The 18,063-nt window shown below is 40.2% G+C and overlaps 1 protein-coding gene across 3 annotated transcripts in view; it reads left to right on the forward strand.

The window, feature by feature from the left end:
• The window catches only part of ANKHD1 (ankyrin repeat and KH domain containing 1), a 125,052-nt gene extending 112,495 nt beyond the window's left edge, over window positions 1-12,557 (forward strand). For 2 of the 3 annotated variants that reach the window (XM_077768761.1, XM_077768764.1), the window contains 8 exons: window positions 213-359; window positions 2,635-2,784; window positions 2,940-4,552; window positions 8,827-9,003; window positions 10,000-10,251; window positions 10,771-10,946; window positions 11,631-11,795; window positions 12,072-12,557. In XM_077768761.1, the coding sequence (XP_077624887.1) occupies window positions 213-359; window positions 2,635-2,784; window positions 2,940-4,552; window positions 8,827-9,003; window positions 10,000-10,251; window positions 10,771-10,946; window positions 11,631-11,795; window positions 12,072-12,131 (2,740 nt within the window). In that variant the 3' untranslated portion in view covers window positions 12,132-12,557. The remainder of the gene's footprint in view (window positions 1-212; window positions 360-2,634; window positions 2,785-2,939; window positions 4,553-8,826; window positions 9,004-9,999; window positions 10,252-10,770; window positions 10,947-11,630; window positions 11,796-12,071) is intronic. The other variant, XM_077768763.1, reaches the window with a different exon arrangement.
• Window positions 12,558-18,063: the final 5,506 nt, after the last annotated feature.

An 18,063-nucleotide genomic window follows, 5' to 3' on the forward strand; every position in this document is an offset into this window, starting at 1 on the left:
GTCCCAATCACATGCACGTTGTACAATGAGATTTTTTTAGAGATTTTTAAATACTAACGTAGATGATGAACTCTTTGTCCTATTTCTGCCTTTCTGAATTGTTGATAATTTGATGTGCCAAATTTTAATTCAAATATTTTGGCATAACTTTGTCTATAAATGAATAGTCTCGAGTTTCTATCTTAAAATGTGTTTTAATTCTTTCTTCTCAGACCTGAAGGTGAAACAAATACTAATTCCTTATCAACAAGCTACAAGTCAGTGCCATTGCCATTAAGTTCTCCTAACATAAAGCTGAATCTGACTAGCCCCAAAAGGGGACAGAAAAGAGAAGAAGGGTGGAAAGAAGTTGTACGAAGGTAAGTAGAATTAGTCTTATCTTTTTAACTGTCATAGACCATGCAGGTTCTATCTAATGAGGTAGTTACCCAGTTCATTAATGAATAATTTGAATGTAGTTATTATTTGTGCCACACTAAATCCAGAGTAGGCCAAAGTAAAACGAGACACAATATGTAAATTTTGCACGTATATTTTATATGACACAACCCATGTTGGCTTTACGATAACAAAAAATGTTTTTTTAAAACATAGCATTTACCAGACACGCCATACAAACTGGTCACAAGCTTCTTAAAGGGAAGATTCTACACTTAGACTTTGCCAGAGAACAGCATATCCTAAAGAACTGTTTAGTCGCTATTAACTGGTGCAGTTGCTATCCCCATAAGGGGGGAAAGGAGCCCATAAAATTAAAATAGGGATGCCTGGGTGGCTTAGTCGGTTAAGCTTCCGACTTTCGCTTAGGTCATGATCTCGTGGTTCGTGGGTTCGAGCCCTGCATCAGGCTCTGTGCTGACTGCCAGCTCAGAGCCTGGAGCCTATTTCGGAGTCTGTATCTCCCTCTCTCTCTGACCCTCCCCTGCTCACGCTGTCTCTCTCTCTCTCTCTCCTAGAAATAAATAAAAAAATTCTTTTTAAATTAAAATATAATTACCTTCACCCTTAAAAAAGGGAGAAAAAAAGAAAAGTACAGTAAAACCTTGGTTTGAGAGCATAATTCATCCCAGAAACATGCTTGTAATCCAAAGCACTTTATATCAAAGCAAATTTCAAGAACCATTGGCTCAGTTGTGATCATGTGACATTTGGCATCCCATACTACTCATATGCCATGACATCCCTCATTTAAAGTTAAAATTTATTTAGAAATGCTTGCTCATCTTGCAGAACACTCGCAGACCAAGTTACTCGCAATCCAAGATTTTACTGTACCTTCAGTCACTGTGTTTATATTTAAACCAGGATGAGAGAAATGAATAAAAGCAGATAGGCCACTGCTTTCAAGTGTATTATACAATCCAGATGATACTTTTTTTTTTTAATGTTTTTTATTTATTTCTAGGAGAGAGAGAGACAGCGTGAGCAGGGGAGGGTCAGAGAGAGAGGGAGTCACAGACCGAAACAGGCTCCAGGCTCCGAGCTGGCAGTCAGCACAGAGCCCGATGCGGGGCTCGAACCCACAAACCGCGAGATCATAACCTAAGCGAATGTCGGACGCTTAACCGACTAAGCCACCCAGGCGCCCCCCCAGATGATACTTTTAGCCTCTGTTCATAGTTTACAACAGGGAATCAGGACAAGATACACATATGCTAATGTATGTTAAGTCATATTAAATCACCAAACGACTTAAATATCTGGGCTTTTATTCTGTATTGTTTCTAAAGTTTGTAGCCATTATGTAAACAGAAAGAAGTCTTGGCAGAATAGGAGGAATGATACACACTTGATCAGATTGATTTAAGTGTTACTCATGGCATATAGTCCAGCCTGTGCTCTGGTTTTCAAAATATCTGAATATATTCTTCCCAGCATTAAGATGATAAATTTTGATCATGAAGAGTATTTTAAGGGCTGCCGTTGACATTCTTCTAGACAGAATAGTTAAAGTTTGAAGGTCCCTCCCTAAAAAGGGGAATCCTGGGGCCCAGCATTGAGCACTTGAAAATAATGGGTGTCGTTCTCATCTGGTTCCGCTTTACTTAAGAAGTGCCCCTGCCAGCAAACACTAGGTTTCTTTGATAGTCCTTAGGGACAGCCAGGCCATCTTATTAGATCCCAAGTCAGCCTTTGGTCATCTCTTGGCTCTGCTCAGCTCACATGTAAGTGGGAGTCCCAGGTTCCACTTGTGAGTTGCTTTTTTGTGTAGTTCAAATATGAACTGCACTTATTATTGCTAAGTATAAATTACTGATATTGATAATCTGGCCTCTGTTACTTGGTATGAAGTTTAATAGTATTTATGCATTGTTTTAATTTAGAAAAAGTCAGTACATATGGTCATTGCCAGTTCGTTGTTGTATTCAACGAATATGGTGTTATTTTCACCAGATTTGAACCCTAGATCATGAGTTATATAAAATATAATTTTGTCTTAAATGACAAAGTAATAATTTACTTTCACTAAATTAAATTCAGTATGAGAGGAAATCAGTTTCTAAAACAAAAACTAATAGTAATCTCCCCTTTAAGATTTGAGACATAGTATTCTACATGAACATACTGGCTGAGACATCTTTTTAAGTAAAGACATTTGTCTTCATAAGCTCATATGTAGTCTTCATTTTATAGGTCAAAGAAACTGTCTGTTCCAGCTTCCGTGGTTTCCAGGATAATGGGAAGAGGAGGATGCAACATCACTGCAATACAAGATGTTACTGGTGCCCATATTGATGTGGATAAACAAAAAGATAAGAATGGCGAGAGAATGATCACAATAAGGTAATTGTGAAAAATGTGTATTATTAAGCGGATATTAAATGTTTTTAGAAGCATACTTGTGTTAGGTAGGGTATCATCAAGAATTTTCTGGTTAAAATTAACTGTGTTTTTATGTCTTTGATCCTGTTTTTATGTTTTGTTTGTTTTCTCCCCAGGGGTGGTACGGAATCAACAAGGTATGCGGTTCAACTTATCAATGCACTTATTCAGGATCCTGCTAAGGAACTGGAAGACTTGATTCCTAAAAATCATATCAGAACACCTGCCAGCACCAAGTCCATCCATGCAAACTTCTCATCTGGAGTAGGCACCACATCAGCTTCCAGTAAAAATGCATTTCCTTTGGGTGCTCCGACTCTTGTAACATCACAGGCGACAACATTATCTACGTTCCAGCCCACTAATAAACTTAACAAGAATGTTCCCACAAACGTCCGTTCTTCTTTCCCCGTTTCTCTACCCTTGGCTTATCCCCACCCTCATTTCGCCCTGCTGGCTGCTCAGACTATGCAACAGATTCGGCACCCTCGCTTACCCATGGCCCAATTTGGAGGAACCTTTTCACCCTCTCCTAACACTTGGGGACCATTCCCAGTGAGACCTGTGAACCCTGGCAACACAAACAGCTCTCCAAAGCATAATAATGCAGGTCGCCTACCGAACCAGAACGGGACTGTCTTACCCTCAGAGTCGGCTGCACTAGCTACTGCCAGTTGTCCTATCACTGTCTCCTCCGTAGTTGCCGCCAGCCAGCAGCTGTGTGTGACTAGTACCCGGACTCCTTCATCTGTCAGAAAGCAGCTGTTTGCCTGTGTGCCTAAAACAAGCCCTCCAGCAACAGTGATCTCTTCTGTGACGAGCACTTGTAGTTCCCTGCCTTCTGTTTCCTCTACACCTGTTCCCACCGGGCAGGTTCCCACCACCTTTCTGCCTGCAAGTACTCCTCAAGCACAGCTTTCTGCACAAAAGGTGGAGCCTTTCCCTGCTGTGCCACCCCCCAAAGAGAAGACGTCCACACAGGAGCAGCCCATGGCCAACCTGTGCACCCCATCTTCAACTGCAAATAGTTGCAGTAGCTCTGCCAGCAACACCCCAGGAGCTCCAGAAACTCACCCATCCGGTAGCCCCGCTCCTCCCTCCGCTACCACACAAGAGGAGGCACAGCCATCCAGTGGATCTGACTTAAGTCCTATGTCAATGCCTTTCGCATCCAACTCAGAACCTGCTCCATTGGCTTTGGCATCACCCAGATTGGTTGCTGCTGATAATCAGGACACCAATAACTTACCTCAGTTAGCTGTACCAGCACCTCGAGTTTCTCATCGAATGCAGCCCAGAGGTTCTTTTTACTCAGTGGTACCAAATGCAACTATACACCAGGATCCCCAGTCTATTTTTGTTACAAACCCGGTTCCTTTGACACCACCTCAAGGCCCACCAGCTGCAGTGCAGCTTTCGTCTGCCATGAACATTATGAATGGCTCTCAGATGCACATTAACCCAGCAAATAAATCCTTGCCACCTACCTTCGGCCCGGCCACACTTTTCAATCACTTCAGTAGTCTTTTTGATAGCAGTCAGGTGCCCGCTAACCAGGGTTGGGGAGATGGTCCACTGTCCTCACGAGTTGCTGCAGATGCCTCTTTCACTGTTCAGTCAGCATTCCTGGGTAACTCAGTACTTGGACACTTGGAAAACGTACACCCTGACAACTCCAAGGCACCTGGCTTTAGACCACCTTCCCAGCGAGTTTCTACTAGTCCAGTTGGTAAGTAATTATAACTGTTAATGCGGTTCAGCATGGGGCTCTTCAGCATAATTGAATCCTACAAGATAATAAAGCAATTATTTTGTACATCATATTGCCTGATCTTAAAGAAATAAGACTGTGTCGGGGTGCCTGGGTGGCTCAGTCGGTTAAACCTCCAACTTCAGCTCAGGTTGTGATCTCATGGTTTGTGAGTTTGAGCCCTGTGTTGGGCTCTGTGCTGATAGTGTGGAGCCTGGAACCTGCTTCCAGTTCTGTGTCTCCCCTTTTCACACTCGCTCTCTCTCAAAAATAAACATTTAAAAACTAAAAAAAATTTTTAAAAAGAAAAAAGACAGTGTCATAAATACCAAAGACCCTTTAATGATTGCCATTTGAGGGGGCAGCAGTCTAGCTGTAGAGAAATCACTCACATAAAATAAGCTGCTTTATATGATCTATCTGATATTTCTGTCCCTCACAGCAAGGAGGTTATACCTTATGTCAGTCCATTTTCTTTTTTTTCTTTATGTTTTATTTATTTCCGAGAGAGAGAGAGACAGTGTGAGCAGGGGAGAGCCAGAGAGAGAGAGAGGGAGGGAGCACAGAATCTGAAACAGGCTCCAGGCTCTGAGCTAACTGTCAGCACAGAGCCCAACACAGGGCTCGAACCCACGAGTCGTGAGATCATGACCTGAGCCGAAGTCAGACACTTAACTGACTGAGTCACCCAGGCACCCCTGTCAGTCCATTTTCTAAGACATGATATAATGATATTAAGAAAAAGGGACTCATAGGATACTTTGAGGATTCCAAATTTATAGACATTTTTAAAAGCACCATGAATGTTTGCATTTCTCAGATTGAAAAAGTTTATGTTACAGAGGTATTTAGGTACCAGTCCACAACCTACATTATTCTTTGAAATATTCTACAATATTTCAGTCTTGGCTGCTCAGACTGAATATTAATATTATTGTTAGAGATCCAAGCACTTGTGGGCTCCTCCTGTAAAAAGACCAACTTAGCTCTTTGGTTTCTCAAAATTACAAATTAGCTCCTGAGGCATTATAAGAAAGATGTAGATACATATGAGTCTAATGTTGACTTGGAGATATTAGAAAACCAGTCTTTTTTCCAGAATCTAAGAGCCAAATTTGAATCTAATCTGCACTATTCTGAAAAACAAATTAGAAATTGCATGTGACTGAGAATGGCGTAAGAACCTCTGTTGCCTCTTAGCATTTTTCTTCCAGCTAGAAAACTGTCTTTTGTAGCCCATCCTTCCTTGTTCATTATAAACTGACCTATGGTCTTTAAAATTTAGGAGTTTATGGATTTGGTGTAGCCTTAATTTTCATCTCAGGTATGCTTTTATTTACATGTCTTTTCAGGAAAACAGCCGTTCTATCATCTTTCTTTCTTTTTTTAATGTTATTTATTTTTGAGAGAGAGACAGAGCATGAGCGGGGAATGGGCAGAGAGAGAGGGTAACACAGAGTCCAAAGCAGGCTCCAGGCTCCAAGCTGTCAGCACAGAGCCCGATGCAGGGCTCAAACCCACAAACCGTGGGATCATGACCTGAGCTGAAGTCGAACACTTAACCGACTGAGCCACCTAGGTACCCTGTGTCATCTTTCAAGTAAATATATATAAGCTCACATAAGATCAACTATGGTCCCAATGATCTCTAGGATTTTTTTTCTTCATTTTCTATTTTATTTTTTTTAATACTTTTTTTTTTTAATTTTTTTTTTTAATGTTTTATTTATTTCTAGGAGAGAGAGAGAGAGACAGCGTGAGCAGGGGAGGGTCAGAGAGAGAGGGAATCACAGACTCCGAAATAGGCTCCAGGCTCTGAGCTGGCAGTCAGCACAGAGCCTGACGCGGGGCTCGAACCCACGAACCGCGAGATCATGACCTAAGCGAAAGTTGGACGCTTAACCGACTAAGCCACCCAGGCGCCCCTATTTTTTCTATAACTAGGTATTTGTTTTCACTTTTTATTTGGAGGAAACTAATAGAGATTTTCAAAGACCACAGGATGAAAGAACTCATTGGCAGTGTTCGGGCAATCAGAGTAGAAAGCATTTATCTTTGACTTGACTGGCACTAATATGTGAATTCCAAGTGCCTTAGCCAGTTTGACTTCAGAACTCTCATTCTCGTGTTTGAAATCCTTGCATTCGCATACTACCATCTAGAAGATGTACAGATTTTTAATTTCTAGGGAAAAAAATCAAGGAAATCAGCCATCTAGTTTGGCCTTATATTTTTTCCATTTTTTTAAATTTATTTTTGAGAGACTGAGAGAGACAGACCATGAGCAGAGAAGGGCAGAGAGACAGGGAGACACAGGTTCTAAAGCAGGCTCCAGGCTCTGAGCTGTCAGCACAGAGTCCAATGTGGGGCTCAAATCCACGAATTCTGAAATTATGACCTGAGCCAAAGTCGGACACTTAACTGACTGAGCCATGCAGGTGCCGCAGCTTGGCCTTATATCTTTACTGCCTGTATGGTTTCTTTTGTTGATCCTTTTCTTTCATGGATATAATTTACTCTCTTGGTTGTTTTACAAGTAAGAAATAATAATACTGAAGAAAATAATGAAGGATGTGGAGAAATTGGAAACCTCAAATAATGCCAGTGGAAATTCAAAGTGATATAGCAACTTGAAAAAAAATTTTTGATAGTTCCTCAAAAAGTTACACAAGGATAGCATACAATCCAGTAATACCACTCTTATGTATCCCCAGGAGAAAACATATCTACACAAAAAGCTGGTACACAAATGTTCATAGCAACATAATAGCCCAAAAGTGGAAAGAGCCCACACCGTCCATCAACTGATAAATACTAAACAAAATGTAGTATATTGATATAATGGGATTATTTTTCCCTCAGTAAAAAACTGAAGTACTGATGCATGCCACTGCATAGATGAACATTGAAAACCTGATGCTAAGTGAAAGAAGCCAGTCTCAAAAAGATCATATACTGTATAATTCTATTTAAATGAAATTTCCAGAATAGATATATCTATAGTAGTTGCTTAGAGGTGGGGATATGGAGTAAAGGAGGATGGGGAGTTACAGGTAATGGGTCCAGAGTTCCTTTTAGGGAAGACAAAAACTGTTGCAAATTGATTGTGGTGATGGTTGTACGATCTGTGAATATGCCAAAAGCCTTTGAACCATATACTTTAAATGGATGAAGCACTTGCTTGAGAGAAGTTTTGACAGTTTTTCATGTTGATCTTAACTATTTTTTCCTGAAATGAGCACATATAATCCTTTCCCAGACCCTTGTTCCCTTTCCCTAACGCATTCTCCAGAAACAGCAGTGGCATTTGAGAAGACTGCTAAATTCAGAGTTGCACAAACTAGACAGAAACTTTGATATAGTTGGCAGCTGTTGATTTTTGTATCAGATGGAATACTTAAATTACCTTTAACAGTATGCTTTTCCTCATTAGGAAGGAAACTTTGGGAGATTGTTTTATCATCTTCTATAGGAGACAACTGTATTTATGTAGATGAATAGCTATACTTTGAGATTTTCCACAAAAGGGAAAGCAGAAGTTATTGATGGCCACCACTTAGTCACAGCATACCCTCATTTCATGTCCCTTCTAGTGGAAGCTTTGAGATTTATCCAGAACATTATTCCAGGTGACTGCCATTTAAAAAAAAATTTTTTTTTTTTTTTTAAATTTATTTTGAGAGTGAATGAGCAGGGGAGGGGCAGAGAGGGAAGGATAGGAAAAAAACCCAAGTAGGCTCTGTGCTGAAGCCCAACTCAGGGCTCAGTCTCACAACTGACCTGAGCAGAAATCAAGTGCCTGCCGCTTAACCAACTCAGCACCCCCAGGATCCCCCAGGTGATTGCCATTGGGTTTTGGGGTTTTTTTTTATGTTTATTTAGTTTGAGAGAGAGCTCAAGCAGGGGAGAGGCAGAAAGAAAGGGAGAGAGAGACTCCCAAACAGGTTCACACACTCTCTTTTTCTGTCAATGCACTTCCACCCTTATCTCCCCACCCACTCTCTCTCAAAACGACTACAACAACAAAAACATTGAACTCTTCTATATTTAGTGCTGTTTAGTGATATTCTTCTGGACTGCAAGAATAAAATGGGTTTGGGCCATAATACGGTATCACATAAAGGGATTAGTTTTGCTGTGATCTACAAAAATAAACTGTATGCTTTCTTCTTTTTTAAAAAGGAATTAAGTAAACTTAGGGCTTGCCATGTTAAAGCCTTGGCTAATTTGATGTCTTGGCCTGTTTATTTCAGGCTTACCATCAATTGACCCATCCGGCAGCTCCCCATCTTCCTCTTCTGCTCCCCTGACGAGTTTTTCCGGCATACCAGGAACACGGGTTTTCCTGCAAGGCCCAGCTCCTGTTGGGACTCCAAGTTTCAACAGACAACATTTTTCTCCCCATCCTTGGACAAGCGCCTCAAACTCATGTAGGAATCCTGGAGGAACTCTTCCCAAAGAATCTTGAATAAGTTATTAAACCATTTGTCTCAGGGAACTCTGCATAGTAACTTCAGTAAACTAAAGTGTAGTAAGCTAAAGTAGATGGTATGATGGTATGCAGATAGCAAAGGTTTGTACCACAGTCATGTCAAAAATTTATCAGTCATTTGTAGGATAAAAAACTTGAGAAGGGTCAAGATTCGAGAAAAGAGGTACTACTAATAGTTTTATAAAAGGAACCTTTGAGGGTAGTATGGCAAAAGAATTTCTTAAGTCTGAAAAGAAATCGATTCATGTATCTAGTCAGTTTGGTATGATTTTGTAGTTTATTTTTACATTTAGGAAGCCATAGGATAGTGCCATCTATAAGTGAAAGTATTCCTTTGTTCTTAGTTATGTCAACATTTAGAACAGATGAAGTTCTAACTACTTGAACAGGATTTGACTTTTTTTTTTTTTTAATGAGTATTGGCCCTTTGGACAACGAAAATTACCAACATGAGCTGAGAATCCCAGTAAGAAACAAAGCCATGAATTGAATCCAGGATATTTGCTAACATTTAACCTTTCTTCCTTATGGAGAAAACGGGTTGTGGAAAGAGAAAAAAGAAAACAGCCAAGTACTGGGGGCTACCAGCCCTTTTCCAGACAATATGCTAGTTACTGTACAAACATTGCCACATTTCAGTGATTTACAATCTGTGTTTTGAGAAGATTATTTAGAACTAGAGTAAGAATTAATATGGCCTTCTTTCTAGCTTTGTTCATCAATCTGGAAAAAAAATTTTTAGACTATTAATTTATGCTCACTATAGACAGAAGTAGCACAATATCATACAGCTTACATATTTTCATTTGAATGATCTTATAAAATGAAATTTTTCTTTACAGAACCTGTGTTGTGATCTTTCCAACAAGGTTTCTCATATTCTTATAATTCGTTTTTAATGTAATAAAACAATAGAGAAATATTTTGCCACCAGGTGACTCTCCTATTCCATCTGTTTCTTCGGGATCATCTTCACCTCTTTCAGCCACCTCTGCCCCACCTACATTGGGCCAACCAAAAGGAGGCAGTGCCAGTCAAGATCGAAAGATACCTCCCCCCATTGGAACAGAGAGACTAGCCCGGATTCGGCAAGGAGGGTCTGTCGCACAAGCCCCTGTGGGGACCAGTTTTGTCGCTCCTGTTGGACACAGTGGAATCTGGTCATTTGGTGTCAACGCTATGTCAGGTATAGTTACCTTGCCCTCTGTCTGGAGGGATCTCTTAAGTAAGTTGTGGGATTTTGCCCTTAAAACTTAGTTCCTAAAAACAAAACAGCTTAGTTCCTACACTTAATGATCATTATGGGTATGTACATTTGTAAAGAATTCAATCCAGTCAGAGTTAGTTTCCTTTATACATAATGTAATATGTATAATAATAATAAGCATATATTAGACATAAAAGATTCATTGCATATTTCCTTTTCCTCTTAAGCTTTCTAGTATAGAATGGGGTAATCATTTGAGTTCTTCCAGAGAGCATTTACTCTTTTGAAGGCCTAGGTAGAGTGTTTGGGGTGTTTAAAAGACTTCACACAGTTTTCCAGAAACTGGTTTCTTTGGTTTGCAGAAATTGTCATGAACATGCACTGAGCTCCTCGTAGGAATGAGTTTGATAAAATTTAGTACGAAAAAAGATTAAATAGTAATATTCTGTCATTTTACCCAAATAAATATCAAACCCTGTCCTCAATTCTTCTTTCCAGAAGGCTTATCAGGTTGGTCACAGTCTGTGATAGGGAACCATCCAGTGCATCAACAGTTATCAGACCCAAGCACATTCTCCCAGCATCAACCAATGGAGAGAGATGATTCTGGAATGGTAGCCCCTTCTAACATTTTTCATCAACCTATGGCAAGCAGTTTTCTGGATTTCTCTAAAGTGAGTCAACAAACATCACTGTAACTTGTTTAACACTTTGCCAGCCAATGTTAAGGAATCATTTGTATTGAAATAATTCTCCCTTTTGGTGTAATGAGTTTGTTTCCATGACTTAGCCCAGTCTTTTGCCCAATTTCAAAAGTAAGTTGTGTTGGTGACAGTAGTTTGTCCTCAAAATATGCTGAGTTTAGTCCTCTCAGAAAACCTGAGACATTTAGATCTTGTAGCTTTGGGTTTTGCTGCCACAGCTTTGAGAGAGGCCTCTGCCCCTCTAAAAAGTTGGCTGTGAGCTCCCCTGTTGTCTGCTTTCATAGCTTTCTGCCTGCCATAAAGCCAGACTATGGCTGTAGGCAATCAAGTAGAGTTTCTCTCTTCTTCTTAGCACAAGCTCATTGGTGAAACTAAAATATGGGGAAGTTGAGGGTATTATATGTGTTCATCAAAGCTAGGAAATTTCCTGATGATTTGATAATAGGATTTCTTTGGTTGGGGTTTTTTCCTTATTGTTGAAAAATGTTGCTAATTCAGATTATCACTTTTGGTTTTTCAATGCTATATGATGCTGTATTTAAAGGACCCTTTGGAGTTCAGTGGATGAAGGGAAATTAGAGAAAACTGAGCTGATATTATTGAATCATCTTTTATAATCACTTCAGGATTAAACCTTTCTTTCTGCTATCATAGGGTCTGCCAATTTCCATGTATGGAGGCACCATAATACCCTCTCATCCTCAGCTTGCTGATGTTCCGGGAGGACCCTTGTTTAATGGACTTCACAACCCAGATCCTGCTTGGAACCCTATGATAAAAGTTATTCAAAATTCAACTGAATGCACTGATGCCCAGCAGGTAAAATGGACTTAATGCTCTTTTATTTTATCACGTCATTCTTTCAGTTATTTGGGTAATAACAAATTCTGAATATCAAACAAAAGTCATGACATCTGACCACCTTCATCTGAATTAAGATTTTTGATATCCATATGACGCTACTAAACATTTTATCTCATGTATGTGTATTCTTCCTAGGCAGAAACAGTGAATTGCCATTGCATTTATATATTCATTTTGTACATGTCTAAAGATTCCTAATTAGAAATTCCAATTTTTCCTCCCCCTTTTCAGATTTGGCCTGGCACGTGGGCTCCTCATATTGGAAACATGCATCTCAAATATGTCAACTAAGTTAGAAGGTCTTATTCTTTAGCCTTGTTTGAGAAACCTATGACCTTGGAAGAACCCTGGGGATTTTTTTTTTAATGTGCCTAACTAAGAAATTTTCTCTGAGGCGTTAGCAATGGAAATTTGATTGCCCATTGTATAAGAACAAAGTGATTTCCTATCCACCTGATTATGTTCTCTGGTTAGTTTAGCCATTTTGAACTTAGTACTTTTGGCTAAACATACTGAATGCTACTTGTATGCAGAAGAGAATTAGATGATTACATGTTTCAACCTTTTAGGGTGGTAAATACATGTACAATTGTTTACATACTGAAAAGGAAAAAGTTGAGTAAATTTCTTGTCATATAGTGGCTCTACTTAATGTAGCCTGTATTAATGTGAAATATTTACCAGAATATTCAATAAAAAGATGAACAGTGTTTAGAAGTGGGGTGTGCTCCTTTCAGTGGTCATGCAGGTATTTCCCAATCCACAATCATATTGAACCTAGTTGTTAATACTGTTTCTAACAGGCGTCACATTTTACACTTTGAGATCATTTGTAGACTTCCTTAAAAAAGCATTTTGAAGACTAGTTATGTACCTATTTTGTGTTAAACATTCCTTGTTTTCTTGGTGCTCTTCCCTGTCCTTTTGTAAGTGGGAAAGTTTCAAGCCCCTGCAATGTGTCCTACCTGACTTTAGCAGATAGGTCTTTGGTAGGGTTAGCTCTTTATGGATCACAAGTGTCAATAAAAACAATAGGATTGCAATCAGGTGACACTGAACAAACCTAGGGACACCCACCAAATCATCAACTTCAGGTTCCTTTTGTGCTTCCTGACTTTTACCTAAAGATTTATTTTGTTACAGTGTTTAATGTTTTATTTGGGTTGGGACATAGGAGTGGGTGGGAACACCACTTGTAATGCTGTTCTATTGTTGAATCAGCGGAGTAATGTTTATAAATATGTGACTAATTCTGGACTTAGTTCCACAGCCCCAAGTATGAAGAGCCAATATGTTTAACAAGCTAAACACAGGAACACTAGAATGGATTGCTTTGGCCAAACTATAGGCTATGCCAAGAATCTGATGCAATAGAGAAGGAAAAACAAGCCTCTGAAAAGAACAGTCATCAACTTATTCATGTTTTAATATAGTGAAATGCCCTGGTCTTATGGATAAGCAATCTTAAAAAAAAAAAAAAAAAAGGCAAAAATGTTTAAGGACAATAGAAAAGTCAAAACACATATCAAGGCAAAGAAGAATGTGCAAAAAATAAAATAATAAAATAACTAGCAGCAGAACCATACAAGCAGAATTTTTCAACACTCATACCAACAGGAGTTCTTAATCTTATCTGCCTAGCTCCTAAAGCCACCACTGAATGGGACACACCACGTACTGTGTTAGACATACCTGGTTCTTTGGTTTTCCAGATCATCTTCCATATAAGTCTTTCAGCTCATTTCTTTTTTTTTTTTTTTAATTTTTATTTATTTCTAGGAGAGAGAGAGAGACAGCGTGAGCAGGGGAGGGTCAGAGAGAGAGGGAAACACAGACTCTGAAATAGGCTCCAGGCTCTGAGCTGGCAGTCAGCACAGAGCCCGACGCGGGGCTCGAACCCACGAACCGCGAGATCATGACCCAAGCGAAAGTCGGACGCTTAACTGACTAAGCCACCCAGGCGCCCCTTTCAGCTCATTTCTTATTTTCTATTTTGAATGGATTTGGAAAGTATCACACTTGCTGAAGTTACTGCCTTTTTAGTGCTTGATAACCACATCAAGTATTTTCAAGAGACCCCATTACCTTGAGGGCGACAAAAGACCCCTTGGGTCACCTGTATTTCTTGCTGTTTTTATTTACCACTAGCAACAACAACAACAAAAACCACCTAACAGTGAAATGAATAAAACTATTCTTGGTGAAACATATACTAGTGAGAGATAATATTAAGTAAATTATTCAGTGGGACAAAAATGGTTTTCCTATCTTAACAGTCTACAATACATTTGAATTATCTGGGAGAGCCCTTAACCCTGTCTTCTGCAACTTGAGGATAACAGAATAAGAAATTTTATCTCAGGTCAGGAAATAGAATCCATGAGTAGAAGGGACAATTATGAGAAACTCCTAGGAAGATTAGGAAGAAACAGGAGCTGTGCAGTTGGTAGTAGTTATTCAGGATACCCTCCTCCCTGCCCTCTTACCAGCACTGCCTTCTTCTCTTTCTGTTTGGATCCCTCCTCCCCAACCCATTTTGCCTCCTATAATCTCTTCTTCCTCTGTCTTGCCTCTTCCTGGCATTACTTTACTGCTATTTTACCAACCTGAACCTTGGATTAAACCTAGCTCAGGTAAGAATTTAATTACTTTCAAAATATACAAGGGACTTGGGGGGAGGCAGCATGGGTGCAGTGAAATAAGAGAAGCCTAAATTCTGTATTCTGTTTTCATTTCTGCCACTTGAAGCTCTGTGACCTTAGGCAAGTCATTTTTCATTTCTGGGCTTCACCTACCTCATCTAAAAATAAAATTGAATGTAAATGAATTCAGAACTTTCTCCCAGTGCTAACACTTCTTTTTTTGTGTGAATGAGGATATATGGTATGGGAATACTGGACGTGAATAGAGTGTTTATATTACTGAGGTTTGAGAGCCACTACTCTTGGTTCTCACATGGAATTAGAAGCCTGCTCTTGTGGGAAACAGTACTGATTTTGAGATTTTAACAGAGGCAGAAGAAAACCTTGCACATTCATAGTGAAACCTCAAGTCATTAAGAAACGTCCTGCTGAGGCATAGATCAAACCCCATGAGTTTGATCTCAAACAGCTCTTTCAAGGAATAAAACTATATCATCAAGGTTTCTGGACCCAGTTATTGCAAGTAGTATTTAATGTAATAAAATTCCACCACCAATAAATTATTGATGTTTTAAGACCCTTTAAACCTATTGTGGCTACAGTGTGCTGACTTGCCCTTTTATAGGCCAGTCTGCTTCCTTCAGTCCCTGCTCTCAAAGGGGAAATCCTATCACCTCAGCTAACCAGAACGAAGAAGAGAGTTGGACAGCCAATCGTGGCCTCTCCCAACCAGAGGTAAGAAATCTCAGGACTCAGACCTACAATTTTCATCTCTTCTTATAGATAGATCCTCCTCCCATCCTCAAAGCTTCTAGAAGGGGAAAGGCTAGTCACATTATAGTTTCAAGCCAAACCAAAAGGAATAGTTAGTAAACTTAGTTCTGTCCCACTCTTTAAGACCTTTGGACCACATTGTAAACCCAGGAAGTGGCAAATAAGCCTACTGTAGGAAAATAGCTTCTGAACATCTTGTTCTCTAACTAGTCCTAGATCTCTTCTACCAAGAAGTGTTTGTTGCTGGTTGTGACGTCTTCCCAGTGGACCCTGTCCTGGGGTGAGGGGCTCTGATAACACTGTATTTTCTGTTCATCCTTAAAGATTTGTCACCATTTGCCATCGGGCAGATTCTTCACCTTTACTTTCTCCTGTAGCAAATGAATGAGAGAAAGATGGTTTTAAGTACCCAGAACTTATATGTATTAAGACCACTTCCAGTAAAGAACAGAAGGCTGGGTTTCAAGACCCTATTTTGGAAAACAGGATCGTGAATCTCACCGTCAGATTGCCAACCTATTTTGTGATTATGTTTTACCTCCTGTTTTATCTTCATGGTATTGGTGTAAGTCCAAAGTACTTTGTCTGGTAGCAGAGACCTGATGATATTCCCTTATAGGTTTAATCACATCTTGGAGCCTGGGCATGGCTTTTTTGTTGTTAGTTAGTTTTAAACTCCAGTATTCTAACAGGTAGTCATTGTTGAGACTGATTGCATGCATGATATATCTGTCTTTCTCTCTCAAGCCAACAGCCTGTCTCTAGTTCCCCAGCCCCTATTGCTTTTCAAGAAAAGCTTTTCATGAAAACTAAGCTTCTAGCAGTAGTATTACAGTAGTATTAACTGCTGCTGTCGGTTTGTAGTAGAAATTAACAGAAGGGTGACCTTCCACACTGATCCTTCTTGAAACCATTTAACACTCCTGGATTTCACTCCACCCAGATCTGAATCACTAGCCCAGATTTCTCCGCCTGAGCTTCAGACCCATATATCTAGCTCCTTACTCTGCTATTCCAGCTCAGCATTCCACACATATTATGCATTCCCCAATGTAAGATAGGCATCTCATGTTTTCCCTGTTATATTAGGTACTACTACCACTTCCAAGGCTCTCAAGTCAGAAGATTGGGAATTATCCTAGCTTAGCTCCTTCACCCTCACTCCCATCTTTGATCAGTCACCTTATCTTTCCCCCTCCTGTCCATTTCTCTCCATCCTCATAGCCACTGCCCTTCTGCCCACCCCATTTCACTAGGCTAGAATCTTCACCTTCAGTCTCACTGTCCTCCATCCCATCCCTCACTCCCCCAACCAGACTTATCACTTACTCAACTTGGAAGCTGAGTTGTAATAGCTCCCCACAATCTGTTCCCAAGCCTTACTTACCCTCCTGTACTGTCAAGACACTTCTTTTAGGTATACACCACTTTGTAAGAGGCTCAGAAACATTTTTGAAACAATAAAATATAAATATCCTTGCAACCTGAAGTGCTACTCTAAGGACCTACAGACCTAAGGGACTGCATCACCTGAGATCTTACTAAAAACCCAGAATCTCAGGTCCCACCTCACACTTACCGTATAAAAATCCTCATTTTACAAGATCTCCAGGTGACTTATGTGCACATTAAAATTTGAGAAGCACTGAGTTATTAAAATACAGCTTTAAAAAAAATTTTAATGGTTATATTTGAGAGAGAGAGAGATACAGAGTACAAGCAGGGGAGGGGCAAAGAGAGGTAGACAGAACCTGAAATAGGCTCCAGACTCCAAGCTGCCAGCACAGAGCCCGACACAGGGCTCAAACTCATGAGCCTTGAGATCATGAAGTGAGCTGAAGTCCGATGCTTAACCGACTGAGCCACCCAGCCAGCAGCCACCTCTAAAACACAACTTTTTTATGAGTGTAAAAATCAGAGGTAAGGGGAAATCTGATGAAGCGAGAACTTAAGTAACATTAATTCTGATAATGTTAGTATTATCAGGGGAGTGAGTAGTAGATGGTAATGCTGATTTTGAGTAAGTCAGAAGACAAGTGAATCAAATCAAGATTTTGATGTTTAAGGGGCGCCTGGGTGGCTTAGTCGGTTAAGCGTCCAACTTTCGCTTAGGTCATGATCTCGCGGTTCGTGGGTTCGAGCCCCGCGTCGGCCTGTGCTGACTGCCAGCTCAGAGCCTGGAGCCTGTTTCAGAGTCTGTGTCTCCCTCTCTCTCTGGACCCTCCCCTGCTCACGCTGTCTCTCTCTCTCCTAGAAATAAATAAAACATTAAAAAAAAATTTTTTTTTAAGATTTTGATGTTTAATTTTGAGAGAGAATGTGTGCTAGTGGGGGAGGGGCAAACAGAATTCAAAGGCCCCACCCTATCAGCACAGAGTCCATTGTGGGGGCTCCAGGTCACCAACCATGATATCATGACCTGAGCCAAAGTCGGACACTCAACCGAGCCACCCAGGTGCCCCCAAATCAAGATTTTTACCACACACACACACACACACACACACACACACACACACACGTACTAGGCTTAGTACTTACTCTTTCACCACCTCTCTCCCGCCTCCTTTCATATCACTGTGCCTAATTAAAATATCTAAGGCCAGCCACTGATCTTCCTTCCTGGAGGGCTAAAGACAAAGCTCTCTTTACCAGCCCCCTGCCCTTTTATAGTTTACTGAGGTTAGTTAGCTCTGGCAGCGAGATCAAAGAGCAGGCCTCTCCTATCCCCCAACATTTATTTATCCTTTAATCAGTCCAGGTCTCACTTCTTCCAAAAAGCCCTTCCTCCCTCCCTAACTTTCTCCTTC

The sequence above is a fragment of the Crocuta crocuta genome, unplaced genomic scaffold, assembly GCF_008692635.1.
Source record: "Crocuta crocuta isolate KB4526 unplaced genomic scaffold, BGI_CrCroc_1.0 scaffold64, whole genome shotgun sequence".
NCBI lineage: Eukaryota > Metazoa > Chordata > Mammalia > Carnivora > Hyaenidae > Crocuta > Crocuta crocuta.